We start from the raw sequence: 24,673 nt of genomic DNA, 5'->3' as shown, positions 1-24,673 counted from the left end.
TCTAACCATAAAAAAGTCTGTCAATTTATTTACATTCAGGATTGAAATAAGGCAATTTTGTCTAAAACTCAACTGATAATGTGCACTTCTCAAAACAAAGCCATCTCTTGGGAAATAAACAGTCCAATATTAAGCCACTCCTGAACACTTTGCCTCTGGTAATAATAAAAACCTACTGTGGAGCTTTTCATCTTCAAAGCATTTTATAAACATTATGTTCAACTCCTTTGCAACGTCACATCAAGAAGCAATCCAAGATGTGAAGGGTCAAGAGACTAAAAATGGTGATAATGACTACTACATAGCAAAATCAGCTATAAATACATACTGTAAAGTAACTGATGGATTTTGAATCTTCATAAAGAAAGCAGAAAAATACTGTCTCACAACAGCATCATGCCAGCTTCACTTCAAAACACTGTATGTTCACAATAGCTGTGGCTATGCAGCTACAGACACCATAACAATATCCTCTATCTACAGCTGCTCTGGAAGTGCTCTTGTGTTATCTCACAGCTTATTTCCAAACTGTGGTCATCAAACCAGTAGCATTTTAAAGCTGATAGGGTAGAAGTGATAAACAAGCAGCTTTCTTCAGGCAGGGGTAAACTCTGAATGTTCCTGACCATGGGATTTAGCACAAAGGCAGAAATTCCTCTAGCTCTTAACAGCTCCAGTCTACACCTGATGTTTGAACACACCCAGAAAAGCTCTCTGAGATCAGATGGCCTCTGCACTCTCAGGCTTCAAAACAGACAAAGCTCAACCTGCCTGTCGGGCACAGGCCCTGGACCATGGCAGTTCCTCATCAGTGGAAAAAGTGGTTGGGAAATGCTAGCTGGCTTGGGCCAAAATCCTTGCTGAGGATCATTTGGATAATTTGCCTGTACAGATAGTTGCACCTGGGTACTGAGGAATAAGTATTTCTTGGCAGTAATTAGTTTATCATCACAGGAAAAGTCAATGCATGTTCTTGTTTGCCTGTGGATCAAAACCAGACAAAAATGTCTTTGGAAAAAACTACTTGGAGGCACCAGCACAGAATATCATGTCAAGTCCTGAGCTGTTCATGGTGTACTAATCTCACACAAAGAACATAGCTAACCTCCTTTGTCACTTCATGCCAATTTCTCTGCCTGGTTACTAACCTGATCTCAAACCTCTCCTTTTAATTATCACCTCCACTGCCCAAGACATTGAAAACACAACTGAAATTAGTACTGTATTTAAAAAAACCCAACACCTCTCTGGAAAGGTACAAGGTATAAAGAAGACGTCCCCTTGATCAAAAGAGATGTGATCTTCAAGCTTCGACAGAAATGAGTCAAGTAAGCAAGAATCACTAGGGTTAGGGTTCAGAGGTGCAGAGCCATATCACATCCAGCTTGATCTTTTCCAAAACAGGTATCATAAATGCAGTACCCCCACTCTAAAGTGCAGAGCTAGTAATAATATAAAGAGAAGGAAGAAAATCTCCTAAGGTCAGAAGAAAACAGCATTTCAATTTCTGCGAAGAAGGTAAAACCTTTGAGAGAGACTCGGATTAAATAAAAATCTAGGATTTTCCAAAATAAAGGAAGTCTTTTTGGAAAACGATAGGGCAAGGCTTTAGGTACTAGTCTGGCTTTCCCCTAATATAAAAATACAAACTCTGCACCATGGACATACACAATAGGAAAAATGAAATAGGAATAATTGAGAAGCTGAATCCTAGCAGTAACACCTGCAAACATGGGAGAGTGAACTACAGTACCATTGGGCTGATGTGTTCAAATTCTAGTGACAAACCACATCAGGCAATAAATGGGGAAAGAAAAACAGCTACTTCCAGCTAATCACCATGTGCTATGTGACATGTTATCAGATGCCACTCTGATGAAAATCTAGATTATGACAGCTCACTGGTGGTTCAATCAAGCAACTAAACAACACCCTTCCAATCTCCCAAACACTTCCTCAAAACCTTAACTTGTCTGCAAAGCAACCAATAAACCTCTGGCTGCACACACTGAAGAACCATTACAGGGTAAACACATAAATAACAACTGCAAGACAACAGAATAATTAACAAGAAATACTGAAGGAGCTTCTGTAACTTGTGTCATATCTGTGAAGCTGCATAGGTTAAAAAAGAGTCTAAAGCTAATGTCAGCAATCACTGAATCAACTTTCACAACACTGTCCATTAGTCAGACCTAAACAAAAAAGCAAGCAGACAAAGGAGGTTACATGGAGGCACATGAGAAAAAAAGACACCAGAGATGGGGTCTGACCAGCTTTCCTTGGCTATTAGTGAGAGGTAAGGGGAGGCTGAGATGATGATGATCTCTTGGGAAGGCAGACACAACACCTTTACCATTTGCTGTCCCTGAAGCTGCTGGGTAGACAGGACCAAGGTATGGTGTTCAGTATCTTGCAAGATTATCTTTTTCCTCTTTTCTCTGCTTACAGACTGTATTGAGAAAAGTATTTTCCATGGCAAAACAGACTAGGATTCTTCAAATTAAACATCACTGAGTCTCTAAAATGGTGAGGACAAATTTTCTTTGTAAAATATTAGTGGCTTTAGATAACTTTTCCCACATTAACCTCATGAAATTCAATGAGTGCAAGGCGCTGCCCCTGGATTGGGCCAATTCTAGATATGAGAACAGACTGGGAGAAGTCATTTGAGGCAGCCTTGAAGTGAAGAGCTTGAAAGAAAGAACTAAGTTAAGCTTTTTGCTCTTCAGAACTCTTCTGTATTTTGCGATTACACAATAAAAATTGTCCTAAAACACAGTTCTGTAGATCTTAATCTTAGGGAAAGTTTGATGTAATTACCTTTCCAAAAACAAACAAACAAAAACTCTTAACATTAAAAAGAAAAAAATCCCCAATAAACACCAAAGATGGTGGCTACTGCCCTAGTATCACCCACAGTTCCTAAGCATCTTGTAGAGCTGTTTGTAACAGATATCTGACAGGGGCCATCTGCTTCAAAGTCTGCTCTAGGTTGGTCACTGCCCAGAGTAGGGGGGGACACTTGACAGCTAGGACCTGAAACATCACTCCCATCCCCAGCTCTCCAAAGAAATCAAAGTTTGTTCTCTGCTGCATTTTATTCAAAGACTAGCTTTTACCAAATGATCAACAGCCACCAAGCAATAGCTTTAAATATTCATAGAAAGCCCTAAACACAGCAGCTTTCCCCATTCAGGATGAATGACAGTTTCTGTCATTGCTTTCTGTAGGAGGGAAAGGAACAAGAGATAAGGTGCAACCTTGTCAAATTTTACATGGAAACAAGAAAATGTGAAGCCAAGTCAGCAAGGGTATAACCAGGAGCTGCAGAAATAGCAGATAAGCATGAATGACAGCACAAACAGGAGGCAGCAGACTGCAGCTCTTCACATGGCTCTAAGGCAGAGCTGGTACCACCTTAGAAATCAGAGATGTGGTTTGGACATCAGAAAATGCCAATCAGTGGGACCTCCTGCTAGAGAAGAACACGGGACAAAAGCAAGACTGCTGTCACCCAATTGACTATATGGCTCCTCACTGCAGAGTACATTATTCAAATTCTGCTCGTTATCTGCACACACTTGGTATGACCGAGGCAATTCCAAATGCATTAAAATGTACCACTGCACAAGTCTGTTTATGCCAACTCAGACAAAGCCACACTAAGGGGGCAGTTTCACAGCAAACCTACAGGCTTATTGTCAAAGATGGGAAAAAGTTTCTGACCTGATGAAAGAGTTTTGTTTGTCCAAACACTGCAGGTAATTATAATCAATGTGAATCAAACGTTAGACCTGTTGATACTTGAAACCTGTCATGTAATACAACACATCAGAAGAGCCAAAAATGGGACACAATGTGTAGCTCTAGAACTGGAATAGTTCTCTCAGAAAACTAATTGTCACCAATTGTGGTAAACCCTGGCTGAGGCCTTTATTGGAAACTGGGAAGATGAGATAGGGAGTGAAATTATCCTGTAAAGGATGGGTTGAAGGAATGAAAAGCAAACTCAAACAATGCAAAAAAATGTTGAGCATAAAATTAAACTAATTCTCTATTCCAAGAGTGGCTGTATTTGCCAATGTTTAAATCATCTTTCTCGTAAATTAATGCCAAATTTCCAGAAGCCCTAGGGCTTCAGGCAGCCTCTTTCAGTCTCATGAAGAGAACTGGAAATAATAGCTTCTTCTAGAGAAGCTCACTGAGCCCACCATCACCTCGTGTGTCTCACCAAGCACCTCGGTCAGGTAGAGCAAATCGCAAAGACAACACGCTGGCATCAAGCTGTCTGGATGCAATTAGAGAACAAAGAGATACATTTATTAAATTAGGATTAGCATACTAAAATGTGCCCCCAAAACGTTTAGAAGACAAAAAGGTCATTTTCACCTAACAGGCTGTTTAAATCTTTAAAATGTGTACACTCTGTAAACACTGGATAGACAATACATATTTTCCAGCTACAATTTGATTAAATAACAGGGAAGCAAATGAAAGAAAAATAAAGACCTTAATGAGAGAGGGATTGAATTCTATTCAATTCTATTCAAATCAAGTCTTTATTTCCAGACACTGAGTAAGTTAATTTAGACACCAGAAGTGAACCTGGTAGGCTTCCTCTGAATATTAGCAGCAGCAGGAACAGCAGCCCATTATCCAGGAGAAGCAGAAGTGTCACAAGTTCATAGGAAGGGACTTGCTCTTAATGTGCAGATGCCAGTCTTTACTCACTCCCTATACCACCTTCAAGGCAGTAAAAGTGTGAATGAAGTGTGACCTATTGAGGTAAACATGTAGAAAAAAATGACATATCGACTATATTGTTGTTTTGAGGTTTTTTTCATAATGACAATGATTGAAAGTGTTTTCCATAGCTGCTACTTGGACAGCAGACTGTCACTGAACTATCAGATGTTTTGCCTCATTAGGAATTGTGTGGTCACTCACTACAGGCATCAAAGCTAACAACAGCCTCTTTAGCAATGAACCCAAAGCCACTACAAAAATGGGATCACCTCTCTTAAGCACAGCAGAGCCTCTTGCATCCTGTGAGAGCCCCAAAGAAAAGAAGCTGTTGACTAACTCTGTTTTCTGAGATTTCTCAGACATGACAACAGAACTGAAGGTCAACCTTATCTAGCCTTGTAAAGATACCACAGCTACCAACACAATAATTTTATGACCTGCATTTAGTTATATAAAAATACTTAAAGCAGCTGTAGTCTGCTATGATCTCAACTACATTACCAGTGTGTATTATGACAATCTTCCCTAAAAGCATAATGATAACCAAATGTCTTGACCTATTATATGTCCCCTGAATTGAATTGATAAATAGAATCTGTCTAGTATTTTCCAAATGGACAGCAATCAACCAAACTTTTGACTTTAAAAGCCACAGAATGAAGATGACAATACAATTTCCCTCAGAAAGGAACACATTTAAAATGTCCCTAGAAAAAATAATGCACTTTTTTTTTTTTCATGTTAAAATCAGGAAATAAAGTGGCAAGCTTTTATCACATTGGTAGCCCTCATACTCAACCCTTAAGGCACAGATAATAACTGAATGAATACCCAGAAGGATAGAGTACTTCCAGTCAGCTGTGGACACATAAAAAGACAGGATAGGTCCCAGCCCAAATATCAGCTCTGCTTATTTGTCATCTGGGGAAAAAATTAAAATTAAAAAAAAAAATCCTAAAACCTTCAGTAACAAACCCCAGGGATGCCTGCCTTCACTCAAACTCAAGAAAGACTGAACACCAAAGAAATTTAATCCCGGTTTCAAATCACAGCAGTATGGCAAGCATTCAGGAAGATAAATTTGGCCAGATCTAACTGGAGTACATATCTTTCTGACATATCAGAAAGCAGCAAGGACAGCAGCACTCCTTGTAGCAATGCTAAAAATCTTTGACTAACTCTCACATTTTGAGAAGGTGACAAAACCTCTGCTGGAATCACATGGGACCTCTGCAACAACAGGAAGGAAAGGGACTATAGTACAGAGTGAAAAATATACCTCTTTTATTCACTCTGCAACACACAGCAAAGAAGAAGCAGTTTTTTGCCAAGAAAGCTGGACACAGAAAACAGGTCCATAAGCCAGTTTTGGCCACAGCACTGCATGACAGAACAAGAAAGAGTTTAAATACATAAATTCTCTAAGTCAGCACATACAAACTGACTTTTACCTCCCACTAAGTACTTAAGAAAAAAACTCCCAAACTTTCTCATGTGATTCCTAGCCAGACTGATGTCTAAAGGAGGCTTTGGAAGAAAGATCACAAAGTTTATGTCTTCCTTCATCTTCTCTGCAGGTGTAACAGGGATCCAGCAGCCAAGCCATTTGTGAGACATCTTTTTGACTGGTGGAGGAATCTGTTTGTTCTGTGACAACAGCTCTGCACCTCTTCCAGCAGCCGATCCAAAAGTGAGGTTAGTACCAGCATTATACTGAAGCAGTGTTTAACAACTATCCTTAGCTAACACAACTAAAAGGTATGAGCATCCCCCCACAGTGCATCAATGCTTTTGCATCTCCTCTCCACATAATTACAGGAGACCAAAAATCTCAGTATTATTTCTGGGCCTTCTATAAGAGATTTGGCACTGGTTCAGAGTGCTCAAGTAATTTATCAGGGCCTCAACTACTCATGATCCACTTTTGTGATTTTTTCAAATGGTCAAAATTGAAAAAAAATCAATAAAACTAGGTAAAATGTGTTCTAGAAACCCTGATCTTCACTGAGTTTCTTCATTAAAGGTAACTGGCCTCAACACACAGTCCAGCCCCAGGGGAATTTTCTTCCCAGTTATTCTATTTCAAACTCAAAAGAATAACCTTTTTAAAAATGCAACCCAAACCCTGAACTCTGCAATTAACTGTAAGACTTCTAGTAATTCTGACAATCTTTCCTAGTCCACACAAACCCAGAGATGCAATCAGCTAAGAGGAAGGTATTAGTTCTAAATCTCTGCCTTGTTCAAGAGTGTTTTTTTTGGTGGATAATGTAAAATTACATCACCTCTTTGGCACCACAAGAAATTAATGACCTCATTCTACTTCTCTGATAAAACCCTGGAGATCAAGGAGTATATCGACTGTTGACTTTACAAACTGTCTGATAACCAGCTTACAAGGGGGCTACTCAGCAGTGTCTGGCTCTTTTCTGGCCTACAGTGAAGAAAATCTCTGTACAATTCTGGAAAGTCCCTGCACGAGGGGAATATAGCACAATAGATTTATCCTCTCTTCTTCTAACATACAGCCAGCTGGGTTCATAGAGCTCATTTAGCTCTGTGACCACTTGCCTACCAGGACAGGATAAGCTAACCCAATACAGGTATCCAAAAAGTCTGACCTGATCTGAGCCAGGCCACTAGCATGGCAAATATAAAAAAGGCTGCTGAAAACTCTTCTCTAGAAATGTATGAAGTGTGCACACATCTACAGCAAAAATCCACACAGAGAACACCTGCAATAGAACTAAATAAAATGCAAAAGCTAAGCTTTATCTTGCCTATATTTGTGAAGCATTTACAGTAGGAGCACATTAGCTGACAAAACAGGAAAATGCAGCACAAACCTGGGGCAGCAGTGACAAGACCAAGGAGAGCAGATGTCACCAAGACTTGGTATATGCCGCTATTCAAAAAACCCCAACTTCTGCGATATGCATTTTTTGCTCCTCCACAGGAAAGCAAAAAGTCAGACATCAATACTGAACTGGTTAGCTGGTCAGTTTTTGAATAATACCAGGGTGTTGTGGAAGTTGTGGAATAATGCATCTGACAGAATCCCTGAATAAAAAGGAAAAGTTACTACTGATAACACTGACAGCCCCCAGACACACTGCTTTCATTATTCTGCCCAGGTAGCAAGGACACAGAGCCAGGCTCTGAGGCTTCATCTTTCCAGATCCCAAGCTGTCACATGCAGTCCCAGCTCTCACATTCACTTCCAGGGAATGAAGTCAAGAAACAAAAACCACAGAGAAAGTGGCTATGGGTGTCGCCAGCACGGAATGTTACAGCAAAAGGATTCCCAGGATGGATTACATCTGAGGTCACACGGGACTGCCCTGGCCATGCTCGTTTTCATAACCCTCCTTCTGCCATCCTGCTCAATCATTCTCACGTAACATTCTCTGCATCCTTCAAGTGACAGACACTTGCCAAAGACCTGAAATGCTCCAGTGCAACTCCTAACTCTCACATACCTTCACCAGTCATGCTGGCAAAGATCCGCAACAGCAGCTCTAATGAGCCAGAAGAGCCCAAGCATTCAGAGGGGGCAAGAAAAGAGCATTTTCTTCCCTTGAGGTGATCCCCTGTGAGGTGAAGGCAGTAGAGAAAGCTGTGGCAGCTAAGATGATAAAATGTCAGACTCCCAGCAGTACAAAATGGCAGCTGAACCCTGGCAAAATGCCATGCTGTTCAAACAGGGAATTGAGTATACGGGGCCATAATTATGATTAGCATAATAAGAGAGTGGTACAACAGCTACCTAGTTACTCTGAAGGGTCATGGAGAAATCATAACAAAGCCAAGTTTTAAGGAGAGACACAAAAGAAAACAATGACATAGCTGCTCGTGGGTTTTACCCGGAGGTTCTTCCATGCGTGAAGTGCGGCCCGGGAGAAAGTACAAAGAGTGTTTAAGAGATCAGGCTCTGAATCAAGGGCAGCCGGCTGTGCCTGTGGAACTCAAACGGCTCCACAACATATAAAGGATCATATGAAAAGTGTGACACTGAAGACAAAGGACCTCACAAGAAAAATAGGCTGTTAGTGTAAATTTCAATAAAACCTGGGCTCAGTAGAGTCAATCAAGACTTTTTCCTTTCTAACCAGAAAAGACTGTTTTCTCTTTCCCAGTTTCAGAACAAAGCAAAAGAGATAAAAACATGAGAAAATTTAATAAATAAAATCTGAACACTCAGATATTTGCAGTTTTTGATTCTGAATGTCATGTAAACAATATTTACAGATCCAGTGCATCATGCAATTAGCCCAGCTGTCTGCGTGAAATTAATCAGAGTTTCAATATGAGTATTAAATACTGAGTCACAGACTTAAAAGATATATGGATATGAAAATTGGTAGATTGTCTATACTGTGTACGTCTGAAGGAACTCACAGAGCAGAAGTTTAAAATCAAAAGTTCTCTTTGCAGGTAGAAAGATCAGAGTTTTCACTGAAATATGAATTCCACAGAAGACACTGAGAATCTGTGTATAAAAAAATCCCACTCTTACTTAGCAGGCACGATCTGGTCCTTCATGAACAGAAAGTTTACTCTTAACCCTATTTTCACCTCCTTTTTCCTCTGTGCTGCTTCTATTTCTCCTATTAACATTTTCCATTACCAGAGATCAGGACAAACAGTGCTTTTCCCAAGGCAAGGCCAACTCGTTGCCATACAAGATGACCATATGCTGTATCTCAACTGGAACATCCAGACACCCCAAGTTAAATGTTAATATTGCCATTAGGCTTCTCCACTGCATTTGCTATCATATGATAGCAAATATATGATATGACAGAACATCAACCAAAGAGACGCCTTTTAGATTTAAGAGGCAAACAGCTGTACTGGTAAAAACCCTATCTCTTCCCTGCTTTCAAACATCATTTTTATTTTGTCTGAAACCCATAAAGTTATGGGTTTCTTCTACCTTTGGGGAGTGGGAGGAAAAAGCAGCCAACAAAACACAGCCCTGTTTAGCTGCCTTCTTTCTAAACACCTCTGTCTCCAGCGACAGGAATGAAACCCACCTTCAGAATGCAATAAACTTCTGACTTCCAACAGGCATCCCCATAAGGAAGATCACATTCTTGTTCTCAGACACCAAAATATTTCTACTGTCATAAATCCTTCCTGACAGCAATATCTGACAAACATGTTTTTAAATTATGCTTTTCCTACCGTAATCACGGCTTTGCTATGTACACCAACAGACTCTGACACGCACTGGTGCGAGCTAAGCTCAGAGGCATACACCTAAGGCACACATCTTAACTCTCATTTGCAGTGCTCATTGCAAACCATCATAACATCTCACTGAAACAAATTTATCCTGTGAAAGTTCATCAGTCAGTAACACATTTCAGAACAAAAATTTGGAGAAGCGCGTGCGCACACACACACACACACACTGATTTTTCCACTTAGGAGGACTTATTAAATTTATTATTCAGTTACTTATTAAACTTTTAATCTTTTTGTTAATTAAACCTTGTATTTTATATGATTTTGGAACATCCATTTATTCCCAAGCAACATACTCACAAAGAAGAATTAGCATTTCTCTTGCCTGGTAATTTTGCATAGGTGTCTACATACAGAGTAGTGAGAGGAAAACAGACACACTACTGTTAAATACTATTAGGGCTGAAGAAGCAAGAGAGCACACTCCATTTGCCTTTCAAATTGCAGATTGCAAACTGCTGACTTCTAGTAATTTGTAGTTCTGGATCTTGCTACTGTTCACTTGTAAATGCATTACAATCACAGAACACGTCAGCAAGAAGCAGAAAGATTTCTGCTTTTTAAAAATTGTATTTTGACTGTCATGAAAATAAACTCGCCACTGATTGTCCCACATTTAATATTTAACTGCTTGTAATGAAAGGACAAAGCCCAGAGTTTTTGTGATCTCCAGCTCATCCATCCAGTAACTCAGCAAAACAACACAAAGTAATCAATTAAGATTGAAATATTAAAACTTGTAAGCCTGACTAGCTCATTTAAACAAAATTTAAGTCACTTACAGAACTGGATGAACAATCAGCTCTGGACTATATGATTTGATTACTGTTGCTGCATCTTTGGTACAAAACACATGGGATAAATCTGCACCCTAAAAAAGAAAATTTGCAAACAGCATTATCAAATTCATACTTAATAATAGCTTTATCATTCTAAAGATTACTCAACCAATAATTCAACTGAATTCTTTCTTCTCAATAGATTAAACAAATTTTATTGTCTCTTCTATTTTGGCATAGACTAGTATGAAATGTTCTGCTCTTTTTTGTATCTAACTTCCAATATGATATTTTTCCTGTTTCTCACTAACAGGACGACTGAAAACACAAATCTCAAACCTTTATTCACTTAAGAAATGTTTCTCATATGTAGATGAGCAAAGACTACAATATCTAATGTACAAAAGAACACAGATGAACATGAGAAAAACTACATAAGATAGCCATAACACTACTGTAACATACATGCAAAATATAGTTATGGAAACTCATTAATAGATTTCTAGTCCTACCATTTTTACCCAATGGGCCAAATTCATACAAGAAAAAGGCTGGCACAATTTCAGCAACACACCCTATGTTAAATAAACATTAATGCTGTAGAGCTGAGTCTCAAGTGTCTGCTAACAACTCAAAAATCAGCATATACATAAAATTATGTAAGCAGTGACCACACCAGTGTATCTTGTATTGATCAAGCATACTGAAGTTTCCAGTATTAAGGAAGTGTCTTCTCTGCTTTACTACTATACATTTAACATTTCAAGCTACTCTGTTTATGGGCAGATATAACTGTCTGAAATCAAATTACTTCAGTGACGAACCTCCTAGTATTGCCACTGGATTTGCACATAGTGGACAGAAAGCTGAGTGGCCTTGGGATCTTATAATAACATGGTTAAATAACATCATTTCAGTTCTAAATCTTTGAGGGCTTGCATCCTGAGGGAAGAGGTGGTTGGAAATATCTGGGATGGTTACCTACGTATTGAGAGAAATCTTCAAAAAGAAAAACATACACAATGAACTGAAAGTACTGGCACACTATAAACAGCATTCTGAAAATTAGATGTATTATGTGAGCATGACTTGTTTACATTCGTACAATCACCCTGTGTTTATGTAGTCTGTTTAGCCATTTGTCAATAAAATAAGGAAGTTCATGCTTCTAGAAAAAAAAAAAGCTTCGAAAATACTTCTGCTGAAGATTAGAATGCAAATAAAATGTGCTATTAGGAATTACACTGAATTCCACCCACAGTCTTTAAACTTAGAGCATGTAAGAAGTTTACTAGGCTAAAGTTTTAAGTTTTGAAACAAAATTATTTCATTCAACACACTTATCAGGTCCAGAGAAAAAAAAACCTGAAGAACTCCCTATAGTGCAAACACAGAACTTTTAATAATAATCTAAGGTTATTTTAGTAATCACTCTTGGGGAAAATATTTCATTAAGTCCTGAAATTTCCTATCCAAGTCCCTGAGATTGTCAAATTCTGGACATATTTCTAACTTCACCTTACACAGAGAAAGGAAACACAGTGAATGAAACACAGTAAATGACACATTCACAAAGTATTTCTACAAATTCTGGACCAAGGATTTTTTTTGCTCAAGAGAAGACCTTCTAGAGCTCAAGGTCCATGTGCACTACAGAAGGAATGCTATTTTAAAAATGACACCCAGACAACAGAAATGATGAAAAGTTCATTTTGGACTTATATGGAAGAACACATACCACTTTGAGAGCTGTAATTGCAGCAAAATATGGTGCTCCAGTGTATCTGAAACAAAATAAAATTTAGGTCAGAAAACACAGGAATGAGATTAGATAATGATCTTCCATAGAAATATTTACAAAGATCATGTCATGAACCAGCAAAATTTTCTCAAGTAACAGAGGTGAAAGTTTAGAGACAAACAAAACAAAGAGCCAAAAACTGCTTGCAAGCTAAATATGGGATCTGTGACCTGGATCAATCCCATCTGGCTTTAGATGCTTAACTAAAGTGCCCAAACTGTGATTCCAGTTGCCCTAAATTCTCTTTATAAAGACTGAAGAGAGAGATATGAACACAATCACCCTCCAAAGGTGCTTGCTTCAGCCAAGAGATAAGAACCTATGACCACCAGCTTCTAACTCCTGGTTATTTGACCCAGCTACAAGACAGCACCTTTTTGCTCTTTATGGAATGTTTATGAATGGCAGATGTCTAGCAGTAGATCTCTTACAGGAGAGAGGTGTCACCTCTCTTTCAAAAGGGGAAAGTGAAAAACAGGAAGGCGTACTGGCTCATTCAAAGTATTGTGGCTAATATTGTTTCTAGGTCAGTACAGCATTTAACTGATTTATGCAGCATCTCTTTTCTCCCCTGAAATAGAATGTTCCCATTACTCCAGTACATAAAACAAGGTATTGACAGAATCTAGTAAACACCAGTATTTATCAAAATAAAAAGCCCACAAGAAAACACAGCATAAGAAAATACAAAGACACAGTTCCCAAGAAAGCAAAAAATCAGATATGCCACTGTCTTACTCTACTCATTCTGAAACCTCATTATGCAATGGGAAAAGACTAACACTGAAAGCAGAGAGTTTGGTGGTCAGAAAAGACAGAGAAGGTAGACATAAACAGTATTTTAAGTTCCCATAACATTCAGTATCAAAACTTCAGAACACATCTGCAAGATGCCATTTTTTTCCTAAGTGTGCATGGTCATGATGATAGAGTATTAAAGCTCTCTGGAAACTGTGGTTTAAGTGTAAGGTCAGTTTGAATGGCTTCTAGAAGTAGTTTTGACATCCTGAAGCTTTATCAGAAGCAAAAATCGAACTTCTGTTTAACTTACTCTCGACATCCTCCAACAATGCCTATACGACCATCTTGACCTTTATGCTTTTTCCCTGTTAGAGGAGGGATAACATTGCGCACCAGCTGGAAAATATTCTCCATATCCTTCAGAGTGTGTGTTCTGTGCAGTGAAAAAGATCTCTCTATAACTGAAAAGAAGAAAATAAGCGTTACTTCAAAGAATGTTCTTTCTTAAATTACTGCCAAGCATTTCTCTTAAGCACTCATGTACACTAATAAAATCACACAAAGATACACAAAGTGACATACTTCTAAAATCCAAATGCTTTGTCACATAAAGGCCTTAGGAACAGCGAGTAACTAGGGAAGGTGATGATTATAAAAATGTATTCAGGGTCTGATGAAGAGAATATGCTCACTGACTGTTCACAGTCCTAATTTAGGGCTCAGGTACAGAAAGAAGCAAGATTTTGTAACTAGAAATACCTTCTTAGTTCAGCCTGAAATCAGTTCCATAATGAAGCTCAACTGAAATAGGTACACTTAGTAAAGACTAAATACACCCAGACACAGAGCAAGCACAAAGCAACTGAAACCAAATTTTAAATGTACACCCTACCTTATATTTCGCTTCCCCTTAAAGACTTCCACCTCTTAGCAGAATCTCACTGCTTTTTTATTTTGGTAGGCGGTTACAAAGCACAGTGAAAGTCTTTCTGCAAAACTATAATCCAACGCACTAGATGCAAACATCACAAATATCACACAAAGATCATTTTTAGCTATAATACATCTCCAGATCTCTGATGCAAAGCTACATGTCAAGCCACATACTAAAAGACTGCACACCCAGCAGGCTATGTATCAAGTAACTCTTTCAAAAGGCTACAAAAATTTAGAAGAAAAAAAATAATTTCAACAATTACAACTAGAAAGAAATAAAACATTTACCCAGTATGGGAAAAATGTGAAGATAACTATTTCTATCAACAATGTATTAACTATAAACTGCAGAAAATACACTAAAAGTTCTTAAAAGCTCTTCATTACCTGCAAAATTCTGTTCAGAAGAGCAGCTTATTTGAATGCTAATATCAGTGTCCTAGACCACAGCCATGCTTACTTTCTGTTTTACAGATCTTCTAAAAACCTTTCAACTGCTACACATGTATAACATAATTGTGTAGAAAGTAACTCCTGTGATATTCCTTATTTTCAGCTGTATAAAACTCAGTAACCCCACCCCACAACTCCAAAATAAAGAGAGAAAAAAAGAAGGAAAAATAAAAGAAAAACAGTTCCAGAAGTACTGGGCATAATAAGGGGAAAAAATGTAATAAACAAGAAAATTCCAAATCTGTGTGCTATCAAGCAAAATAAATCTTTTTCTCCGTCTTCCACAGAATCAAAACCTAAACTAGACATGCTAATCTTCAGTAATAGTATGCTTTAGTCTTCAATAATGATAAATACTCTTGGCTGATCTTTTGCTTTTGAATACAGGCATCCCACTCCTACTGAGAAATAATAAAAAAAAAAAAGGCGGGGGGGGGGGAAGGGAAATAATGAATGAAAATAAAAGAGAAAACCCCACAACCTGTTTTGGATTATGGCCAAAATAGCATTGCAGTGACCCAGAGGAGAACAAAATGCTCATCTCCTCTGAAAATAGGGCAGATATTTTCTTTACATCACACTTCATACACGTGCTGGTATTCAACCACACAAGAACATTATAGAGCTTGGAACTCTTAAAGTGCAGTGGTATTAAGAAGGCCTTCTGTTTATTAACTGCTGGTTTTTGTTCATGTGTGAATATAAAGTGACTACACAATAATGGAGAGAAAACAGAGGATTATGCAAAAAGCCATTCTTAATATAGCCCTACTCTACCAACAGAATCACAGCTCTTAACAAATGAAACCTTAATTCCTTAAAAGATGTGTTGCCTGAAGCATTATGTTCACATTTTAGCGTAACCACTTTTTTACACCTTTGCCAGTTAGAAGATTAGAATCTTGAACTGCTCTTGCTACAGTTAAATACATAAAATGCATTTTTGCACAATTCAATATGCCTGTACACCTATACGATGAAATCCAGGGAGAAAAACTGAATCTCAGTTTCAGGCTGTTACACATAATTAAGCTTTTCAGGAAAAAACTTTCAGAAGTAATGGTAAGGCCTTGTAGTTACCTTCACCCCAGTCTAGAGCCTTAAAGGATTCCCTATGGGATTTTCTAAAGCACACCAGTTTTCCTTTATTTTAAAAGTGAAAACAACATTTGAAACACTATCTGTTGATACCCCAGAAATTATAAAAAAAAATCTGCTGCCACCAGGAAATCCTACACACCAACTATCCACTCAAGAAACAATCAGATCTGCCAGCCTAAACCCTCAACAGGCCTAACCACCCAGTCTGCCATGCATTTTACAGGGAAATGGTAACTAACACACAACTGAAACCACCTCTCAGGACTCAGAGAATGCCCCTTAGGATCTGGCATGCCAGATTATTATTCAACACTCATGTTGGGTGGTTGTTTTTTTTTATACTCTTTTCAAACTGCACTTTTTTTTCTTACAAGCAGTATGAAATTCAGAATTAGAACACAGTAAGACTTATTGCATTTCCACTTGGCAAGCTACAATCACTAAGCCCCAATTTCACTCTGGTTCCAGCACTGATAGATTCCTGATTTCCTCCTACCTGCACAGTCTACCTCCATGTTCAAAGAGACCATGATAAAGATAAATGCCACAGGTACACAGATCCCAAGAAGTTTGTTAATGATTGCTACCATCAGGTTCTGGCCCACACATGGAGGTACAGAAGGAAGAGTTTGTGCATAAATACCAATTCTTGAGATACTGCTTTGCCCTTTTCTTTAAAGTAAATTCAGATGCCCAGAGAATTTATAAAGAGCTGGTGTAGACAAAAACATAAGCAAGTATTTTCATCTTCTATTATGCCCACTTAATTAATTGATAAGATTCAGAATTTTGTTGTAAAAAAAGTTATTTTAAAGAAGCTAGATCTTAACATCCGACTTACTTCAGTGTAGGCAAAACTCCACTCTTTTCCCCGCCCTGAAAAAACACATGCACAGCCTTAACTTCATATACTGGGCTAGGCTTGATAACTTAAAGCTGAAAAGCAGCAAAGTTTCTGCTACAAAGTAACTAATGCTTCCAGATTGCTTCCAGTAACTCTCCTAGCTGCCTTTTATGCATAAAATTTCTCCTAATTTCACAGTACAGGGACATGAATGTAGAAAAAAATTCCCAAAGTTTACAGGGTTCAAAAGGTACGATTTTGCTCATCAAAATTTGTTATAACTAATGTACCTGTATTAAATAATCAGTACAATGGTACAAATAATGATTTAATTTCATTTGACATCAGACAAACACCTTCATCACAGTATTAAATAATTCCAATTAGCTTTTATTTTCGAAAGCTGCTTACTACCAGTGCTTTCACACAGAAGTTTTAAAAAGTACCCTAGCTTTTATTTATGCTGTAGAAGGAAGTACCTATCGGTGGAGAAAGTGTTGCTGTCATAGCATTATAATTAAAGTTATCCGCATATGAACGATGGTTCGCTCTCCGAGGTGGACTTGCTGGTATAGACTGTGATCTCTGTGATACTGTAGAAGAAATTCCAGCCAACATCTGTCCCAACATCTGTAACATCTGGAGTTCTCGAGCATGCTCAGCTTCCCGACGCTTGTCCTCAATTCTGAGCCTCTGCTCTTCGAATCTGTAAAATTTCTCATCTGTATCCATGCTCTGCTGCAGGAATTTTTCCATCATTTTATCCAATGTCAAATTTGTATGGCGTTTTTTTGATCTTTTGGGCTGACTGAGAGGTGGGGTAATAGTTGGAGCACTGACTTCTTTAAAGCCTAAAGCAAGGAAAGAATTAATTATTTTTCTGATGGAAAACAATTCTCTAAGAGGAAAGCAGCAAAAAAATCTCCCTACAAGATGTGACCTAACATCTCAAAGCATTAGGCTACACTTTCTCAATATGAGTTGTATTTATTTGAGGTTTTTTTCTTTCAGAGTTCTAAAGCAAACCTACAAACTTCTACCAAGTTGCAAGGGTAACACAAAAATCACAGAGGCAATTTTAATTGTTGTAGTACTAAACTTCAACAATAGGAGTCTTTTTCATCTTCTAAAAAGGTTTAAGTGAAGGTTATTAAATAGTATAGCCTCATTTGTGTATTGCAGGTAATTACATTAATCTAAATTGAGTTTCAGTCTGTTGGCATTCTAGATTTGCATTTCAAAAGAACATTAGTGTAAACAACTCTTTGATGGGGGTTAAGTGTAAAAAAGAAGGTTGCTGAAATGTCAACCAATTGGCTGATTCCTAAGCGATGTCAACTTCTGAAGACAGGTTCATGTTTGTATTAAAAACCCTGCATTAATCTAGATTGAAAACAAGCAGCATTTTCCCGCACCTCCACAATACAAATGCGGAGGGTAACGAACGCGCAGGGGAAGGACAGGCTTTGTCAAAGTGCTGTTTCTGTCCGCAAGCCCGATAAAGTTAGAAGCAGTGTTACTGAAACAACCCATGCCATTTATTATGCAAAAGCTCTTCCCTGGCTTTCTGGCCCATCTGCAACAACAATAAGATTTTTCAGGTATCGTCATTATCGTTTCAATACCGATTAGCAAAACTGCACACAGTCTGCAGGGAATGGGAAAATCCTCCAGCGAGGAGATGCTTATTTTCTTTTACAATGCTACCTGACACTTTGTCTCGAAAATCTCTGCGCTAGTTTTCCATGGGCTGGCTCCCCATTGATAAATACCGATAAAAACCTCACTCAGGTCACTGTCCGCAGCATCTCCCCCTCCCCGGCATGCCGCATTTCCAGCACCCGCAGCAGCCCGCTCCATGGGGCTCCCCACTTCACGGGGACGCGCAAGGTGCAAGAGTGGGGGGAGGCACGGGCGGGTTTCGGAGCGCGCAGGACGGGGCAGGAGGCAGCAGGATAAGGTAAAAGCCACTTGAGAAGCGCGCTAGCTAGGGAGAAGCGCCGGCAGCCGGGTTGCGAGAGCCCGGGGGTGAGGGGAGGACACCCGGCGCCGGGAGCCGGCCGGCTACTCACCGTCACCCGGCGGCACGGGGATGGCGAAGGACGGGCACTCCACCTTGATGGGGTGGTCGGCGTACGAAGAGCACTCGCCGGAATCCTCGGTGAAGTTGTCGCGGGGGGACTCCGGCCCGTTGTCCTCGTCCACTTCGGGGTCCAGCTCGCGGCTGTTGTGCGGCGTGCCCGGCGTGGGCGGCGCGGGCAGCGGCCCCGCGGGCGCCGGGACCAGCGGCTCGGGGGCGCCGTCGGGCCCCCCCCGGCAGCTCAGGATCCGGTCCATCTCGTCGTAGTACTTGCATATCTTGCGGGCGTGCCCGTTCTTCTTCAGCCCGTCCCGGGCCTGGTAGTACTGCCGCTTGAGGCCCTTGATGCGGATGCGGCACTGCTCGGGGGTGCGCTCAAAGCCCAGCTCGGCCAGGCGGCACGCCACGTCCCGGTACACATGGCTGTTCCGAAAGTTGCCGTCCAGCGCCGACTGCACGTCCGCCTCGCCCCAGATCTCCAGCAGCGCCCGCGTCTCCAGATCCGACCACAGGAAGCCCCGCGTGTTCGTAATCATCCTTGGCCGGCCGGGGTCACTGCAATGGCCGCGCACCGGGGAGAGGGAAGGAGAGAGGGAGGGAGAGAGGGAGGGACGGAGGGGGCGGAGGAGGGCGGCGGGGAGGAGGGAGGGGGTTTAATGCCCGCACGCGGCTCTCCCAGGGGGCGCCTACGCCAGCCCCGGCAGCCGCGGTGCGGCGGGAAGCGGCGGAGAGCGGGGCCCCGGGACCCGCATCCCGGGCCGCCGCCGCTCGCAGCCCGCACGCACGCGAACAAAACTTTCCAGGCGCCGCTTTGCGCTGCGGGCACCTGCAACAAGAGGGGTGGTGAGGTGGCAAAGGAAAAAAAAAAAAAAAAAAAAAAAAAAAGAGAAAAGCCTCCTTCCCTTCACTCGCCTCCCCCAAAAACGATGACGATAAATAAAAAATAAACAAGCGGGCACCCGGCGCGGAGCCGCGGTTCCCTCCTCCTCCCCACTCAGGCAGTCATCCGTGCGCTGCCGCTCCTCCGCCCCGGGCTCCGCTGGGAGCGACAGGACGACGGCGCTGGCTGGACTTGGAGGCTCTGCTCATCACAGTGCGCCTGCCTCCCTCCCTTCCTCCTCCTCCCTCCCTCCCCGCCGCAATGGAGCGCGATCCCTGCACACACACACACGCACAGACACAGACACACACACACACACAGGGGTGCAGCTCCGCTCGGCGCCTACCTCACCCCCGCGCAGCGCCGTGCCGGGCCGCGCCGCGCCAGCGCGGGCAGCGACATCGCTGCGCCCCGGCCGCCGTGTCAGGCAGCCCAGGGCGGGCGGGCTTCCCCCCGCACCCCGCCCCGGCGCACACACGCGCGGCAGCGCTGCCCCTGCAGGCCGCCACAGCAGCCGCGCCGCAGCCGGCGCCGCCCGCAGGCCCGCGGGGAGCCGGCAGCCGCTGCCCTTGGCGGACCCTGCGGCGGTGCTGGGGGTCGGGTCTGCGAGCGCTTCCCCCGCCCCCGGCCGTCCCTCCGCGGGGCAGGTGAGCGGCCCGGCCGGCCCCCGATGCAGGAGGGGGTGCTCTGCATCGTGCCGGGCCCCGCTGCCGCCCCTTCGCTTTGGTTTTGCTCTCCGGCAGGAGCGACGCGGGGCCGCCTCGGCCCGGCGACCTTTCGTGCCGTGGGAGCACGCACCGGCCCTGCCGCCCGCCCGCCCCCGCCTGCCGCCCGGGCCGGCGCTCGGAGCTTTGTACCTTCGTCACGGCGCAGCCACAGGGCCGCGGCCAGTGCGGCCAGGGCGATGACAGCGCCCCGTCCCCACATCCTCGCGGGGGACAAGGCAGGGCCGCTCCGCTCTTACCTCGGCACAGCGCGGGGCTCCGCACGGCCGCAGCCCAGCGCGCACAACTCATCGGCGCGGCTTCCGCCTCCGCTCCGCTCCGCGCCGCCGGGCAGGGCCCCGCGGGCGGGCGCGCCCTCCTGCCTCCGCTCCGCGCCTGCCCGCGCTGCCACCGGCCGCCGCGGAACGCTGTGTGACAGGGCCCGGCTCGGGAGAGCTTGGAGCGCCTGGCCCGGCTGTCACGGCGCTTTGGGGCTGTCTTCCCGGCCCTTTAGCTCTTATAAACTCCCAGGAACTTACCATTTATTGCTGCCGGCGTTTCACGCTCTTCCCATCCCTCACCTCGCCAGGTGTTTCTGAGAAAACTCGTAATTTGCAAGCCTGATTTGCTTCTCAGGTGCTATTTCTTGCTCAGATACATAATTTTCCCCTATACGCAGCACTTGCCCTGTACTCCACCGGTGAGGCCACACCTTAAGTACTGCGCCCAGTTCTGGGCTCCTCAATGCACAAAGGACACTTGAGGTGCTGGAGCAAGCCCAGAGAAAGAAAACAAAGCCGGTCTAGAACACTACTCCTGTGAGGAGCAGGTGAGGAAGCTGTTGTTGTTTAACCTGGAGAAAAGGAGGCTCAGGAGACACCTTATCACTTTACAACTATCTGAAAGGAGGCTGTAGGCAGGAGGGGGTCAGCCTGTCCTCCCAGATAACCAGTGACAGGACAAGAGGACACTGGGCCAGGGGAAGTGTAGGTTGTACATCAGGAGGAATTTCATCACAGAAAGGGTGATTAGACCTTGGAATGTGCTGCCCAGAGAGGTGCTGCCCAGAGAGGTGGTGGAATCACCATCCCTGAAGGTGGTTAAAGAAAGACCGGATATGTCATTTAGTGCTGTAGTCAACTTGACATGTATGATCCTATGATTTTATAGCAGCATTCCATTATTACTTTCTTTAAAACACAACAGAGCTGGTCAAACTACCATCTGATGTTTACCTCTGGTCCTACGGCACCTGCTTAATCTACACAATGAATCAAAATGCAGCATCACCCAGGAGAAACTGAATGGAATTATATGTGTGAGAAATCTGAAACATTTTTTTTTAAAGCTCAAAACAGCTGAAATTTCTGCTCTAGACTCCTGGGTATTTCAAGGAAGAGAGTTGTTACTAACTCATAAAAGCTTGTAGCGTAACTGACAGTAAAATGTCAATGTTTCAATTAATATTTTGAAGGGGTGAAGACAGACAACATCTTCCTTTGCTGCCCTGTGTTATATAGAAGCTGTGGTCAAACAGACCTACTGGTGTTACCTGGAACAAACCCGAGCACAAGATATTTATGTCCTTCAGTTTCAAAAGCGTTGCTTAAAACAGCCATGCTGTCTGCAAAGTACAAGACAGACAACCTGAACTTTCAGTGACCCGGGTTGATCAGTAACCCATATTCTGGAGCAGGACCTTGGATATCTGATGACCTCACCATCAGGTATTGTTGATTGAAAAGTTGCTCTTCTATAGGTCCTGGTATCTGGTATGATTTTAAAGCCGATACCAAGTCGGTGAAATTTTCCCTTCATTCAGACAGCACAAGTAATGCTTTTTACCCTCTGATTATCTGAGTGGCAGTCCAAAAGATAAAGAGACAATCACATTTAGTTTGCACATGAATTTTAACCCAGAAAAAAAAATGTTGAGTACTGCATTTCATACGCTCATGTTTTGATTCCAACAGGACGGATAATGCATGTGTAGATTCCCATAACTCCAGCACTGATTTAATGTCTGGAAGAGAGGGGGGGAAAGAATAATGCGGATGTTTTTTTCATCCCATCAGGTGTCTCCACCAAAAGCATGTCTTGTGCCCAACAAAGGAGAGGAAGAAAGATATAATTGTAATGTTTTTTGCTGAGTTCTCTGGTTTCCTTTGTTGCAGAGATGGAAGAGAATTCTTCTGATGCTGCAGGCCTCTCAGAAGTTATTTGTGGAGAGCCCAATTCTCATTTTGTGTGTAGAAGAAAACCTAAGGGTATCTGTGGGCTTCCCCTATGCCACAGTTCTTCAGCTTGTGCACAACTTTGTCTAACAATAGGAAAACAAAAGTAAAACCTTTGAGCAAAACATGTTGCCACTCCTCCAACATTCTCCTGTCCTGCATCTAACTCAAGGTACCTTCTTCTGGTGTAGTACTGGCTACCATCTCCATACCTTGTACAGTATAAATCCACAACTTCTGGTGCCATCTCGGAGTGCAGCAACAGCAATGCTACTTAACCAGCAGATGAGGGAGGGAAAAAGGGCCTTTAACAGAACTACGGAAGGTAGGAGGTGTATGAGACAAAATTCACACTCCCACCAAAGAGGTAGAGAAAAAGCAGCTGGAAGAGGCACTTACTTCTTCAGGTATATACTGTACTTGCCCAGTGTTTTTTTATTGAGCTTTCTGTTCTGATAGTCCTGTCACTTTCTCTGCTTGTCCCTCTTACATGAAAGGAGGAATGACCCTGCAGAGTTCCATTTCCTTCTTTGTCAAAATAATTCTCGTTTCTTTGCTCTGTTGCTGCCCCCTACCTCTTCAGAGTCTTGTTTGTCCCTTCCTTCCTTCCCTCCCTCCTTCCTTCCCTCCCTCCTTCCCTCCACCTCGAGTTCCAGCACTTTAACCCTTCCCTAGCTGCACTGTCATGGCAGCATATCCTCCTCATTAGTGGGTTAACTGCTGTAACCTGTACCTCTGCTACACAAAACGAGGTATCAGTAGCCAGCCTGAGAATGTCCTGCTGTGGTCAAGATAGAGAAGAGCTTGGAGGTTTGATTTTGTAGTAGATGGCAGCAGTAACGGACAGCTGGTGCTTGCTGGGAACAGTCTGGTGAGGGATGGACTGTAAGCTAGATGTCCCAAGGTGGAGACCCCAGAATAATGACCATGCAGGACTGTGTTTTCTTCTGCAGGTTCCTGATGAATCTTTGTTCACAGCATTTTGGCTCTTTGCTTCGGATCCCTTTGCACCCTCTCAGTGCTTCAGTCCTTTCCATCCATTTGGTGACTGTTGTCCAACCCTGCCTACCAAAGCCATTCCAAGGTGAATGTGGACAGCAGGTGTCAATAGCAGAGTTTGCAACATCCTTTGAGTTTTCTCCACTCAAATAATTGACAGCTTGTACTGGAATCACCATTTAATATCATAAATATTGGAAACATTACCCTGTCAACATATGTATGTTAATAATTGCAATAGGAGGTTTAAGCATACATGTGGAGAAAGGTGATGGAAGAACTCAAAAGTAATAAGCACTTCTAATTAAAACTGCCCTTAAAATATGACCAAGGATTTCTTTGTTGTTGAAATAGGAATCTAGAAGCACCTTTCATTGTGAAAAAGATAAAGGAAGTTTTAATTTCATTTGAATGATTACCTAGCTAAATTGCAGCTGTTAGAATTGATAGTGGTAACGGAGAATGGTATAGATGTTCTGATAAAAAGAGGGCCAATCCTGCAGGTGTTATTAGTAGTGCTATTTACTGTCATTAAATTGAGTGGAATGTGCATGTTTTACACCACTAATATGTTTATTCTAGCACAGAACAAAATGTGGCTATATGGTGTAAATTTTAGTTTATTAGTTTGATGTCTCTCTAGGCCACAAAAAAAACTAGGAACACCTAAAGCTATAGGAATTATTCCCATCACTTTACTTTGTGTATTTTTATATTCAAGAGAAAGAATAGCAGCAAGCAATTGGCAACAAGCTCTTACAAGAACACATCAACATGTCTTTGATTTCCCTATAAAGTTTACTAAACAGGAATGTTGTATGAGCTGAAGAATGAAAATGAACATGAAATGAATGAAAAGAAAAAAGAATGAAAATGAAAACTGTATATGGAAGGAAGCATACCCACACCTGATTAAATACTGTGTTAAAAGTTTGTCCCTACAGCTTCTGTGATTCTTCATGTTCTTACCAGGGCAGTACAGATATTATCACTTCTAGGCATACTCAGTCTAGTAATATTTGTGAAGCCCTGTGCTTCATTGGGTAATTTTTGTTTCACCCAAAGTGCACACTCTTTTTGCTGTGTGTTAATGGTGAAAAAAATAAATATGAAGGAAACAAT

General features: G+C 42.1%; 1 protein-coding gene and 1 long non-coding RNA gene across 7 annotated transcripts in view; one reads left to right on the top strand and one right to left on the bottom strand.

Annotated features, from left to right (window-relative positions):
• Positions 1-24,467, bottom strand: part of NAXD (NAD(P)HX dehydratase) — a 52,324-nt gene extending 27,857 nt beyond the window's left edge. For 2 of the 6 annotated variants that reach the window (XR_015774779.1, XM_088068857.1), the window contains exons 1-6: positions 19,961-20,068; positions 18,727-19,289; positions 17,134-17,505; positions 13,631-13,781; positions 12,517-12,562; positions 10,782-10,870 (exon numbers count right to left, since the gene is read on the bottom strand). Coding sequence is in view for 5 of the 6 variants with exons in the window: in XM_088068857.1 (XP_087924983.1) it covers positions 10,782-10,870; positions 12,517-12,562; positions 13,631-13,781; positions 17,134-17,505; positions 18,727-19,289; positions 19,961-20,016 (1,277 nt within the window). In the remaining variant the exon portion in view is untranslated. Of the gene's footprint in view, positions 1-10,781; positions 10,871-12,516; positions 12,563-13,630; positions 13,782-17,133; positions 17,506-18,726; positions 19,290-19,960; positions 20,069-20,471; positions 20,695-20,857; positions 20,996-22,951 lie in introns of those variants that run through there. The other 4 variants (XM_088068868.1, XM_088068865.1, XM_014250645.2 and 1 more) reach the window with 4 other exon arrangements.
• On the top strand, positions 21,014-23,878 carry LOC148184806 (uncharacterized). The gene is made up of 3 exons (XR_015774780.1): positions 21,014-21,147; positions 21,793-22,045; positions 22,493-23,878. It is a non-coding gene; the product is annotated as an uncharacterized LOC148184806 (long non-coding RNA).
• Positions 24,468-24,673: the final 206 nt, after the last annotated feature.

Source organism: Pseudopodoces humilis, chromosome 2 (genome assembly GCF_049639895.1).
Source record: "Pseudopodoces humilis isolate 2021_Gansu_Grassland_sample_001 chromosome 2, ASM4963989v1, whole genome shotgun sequence".
NCBI classification, from domain to species: domain Eukaryota; kingdom Metazoa; phylum Chordata; class Aves; order Passeriformes; family Paridae; genus Pseudopodoces; species Pseudopodoces humilis.
This window is presented reverse-complemented; position numbering and strand designations above follow the sequence as displayed.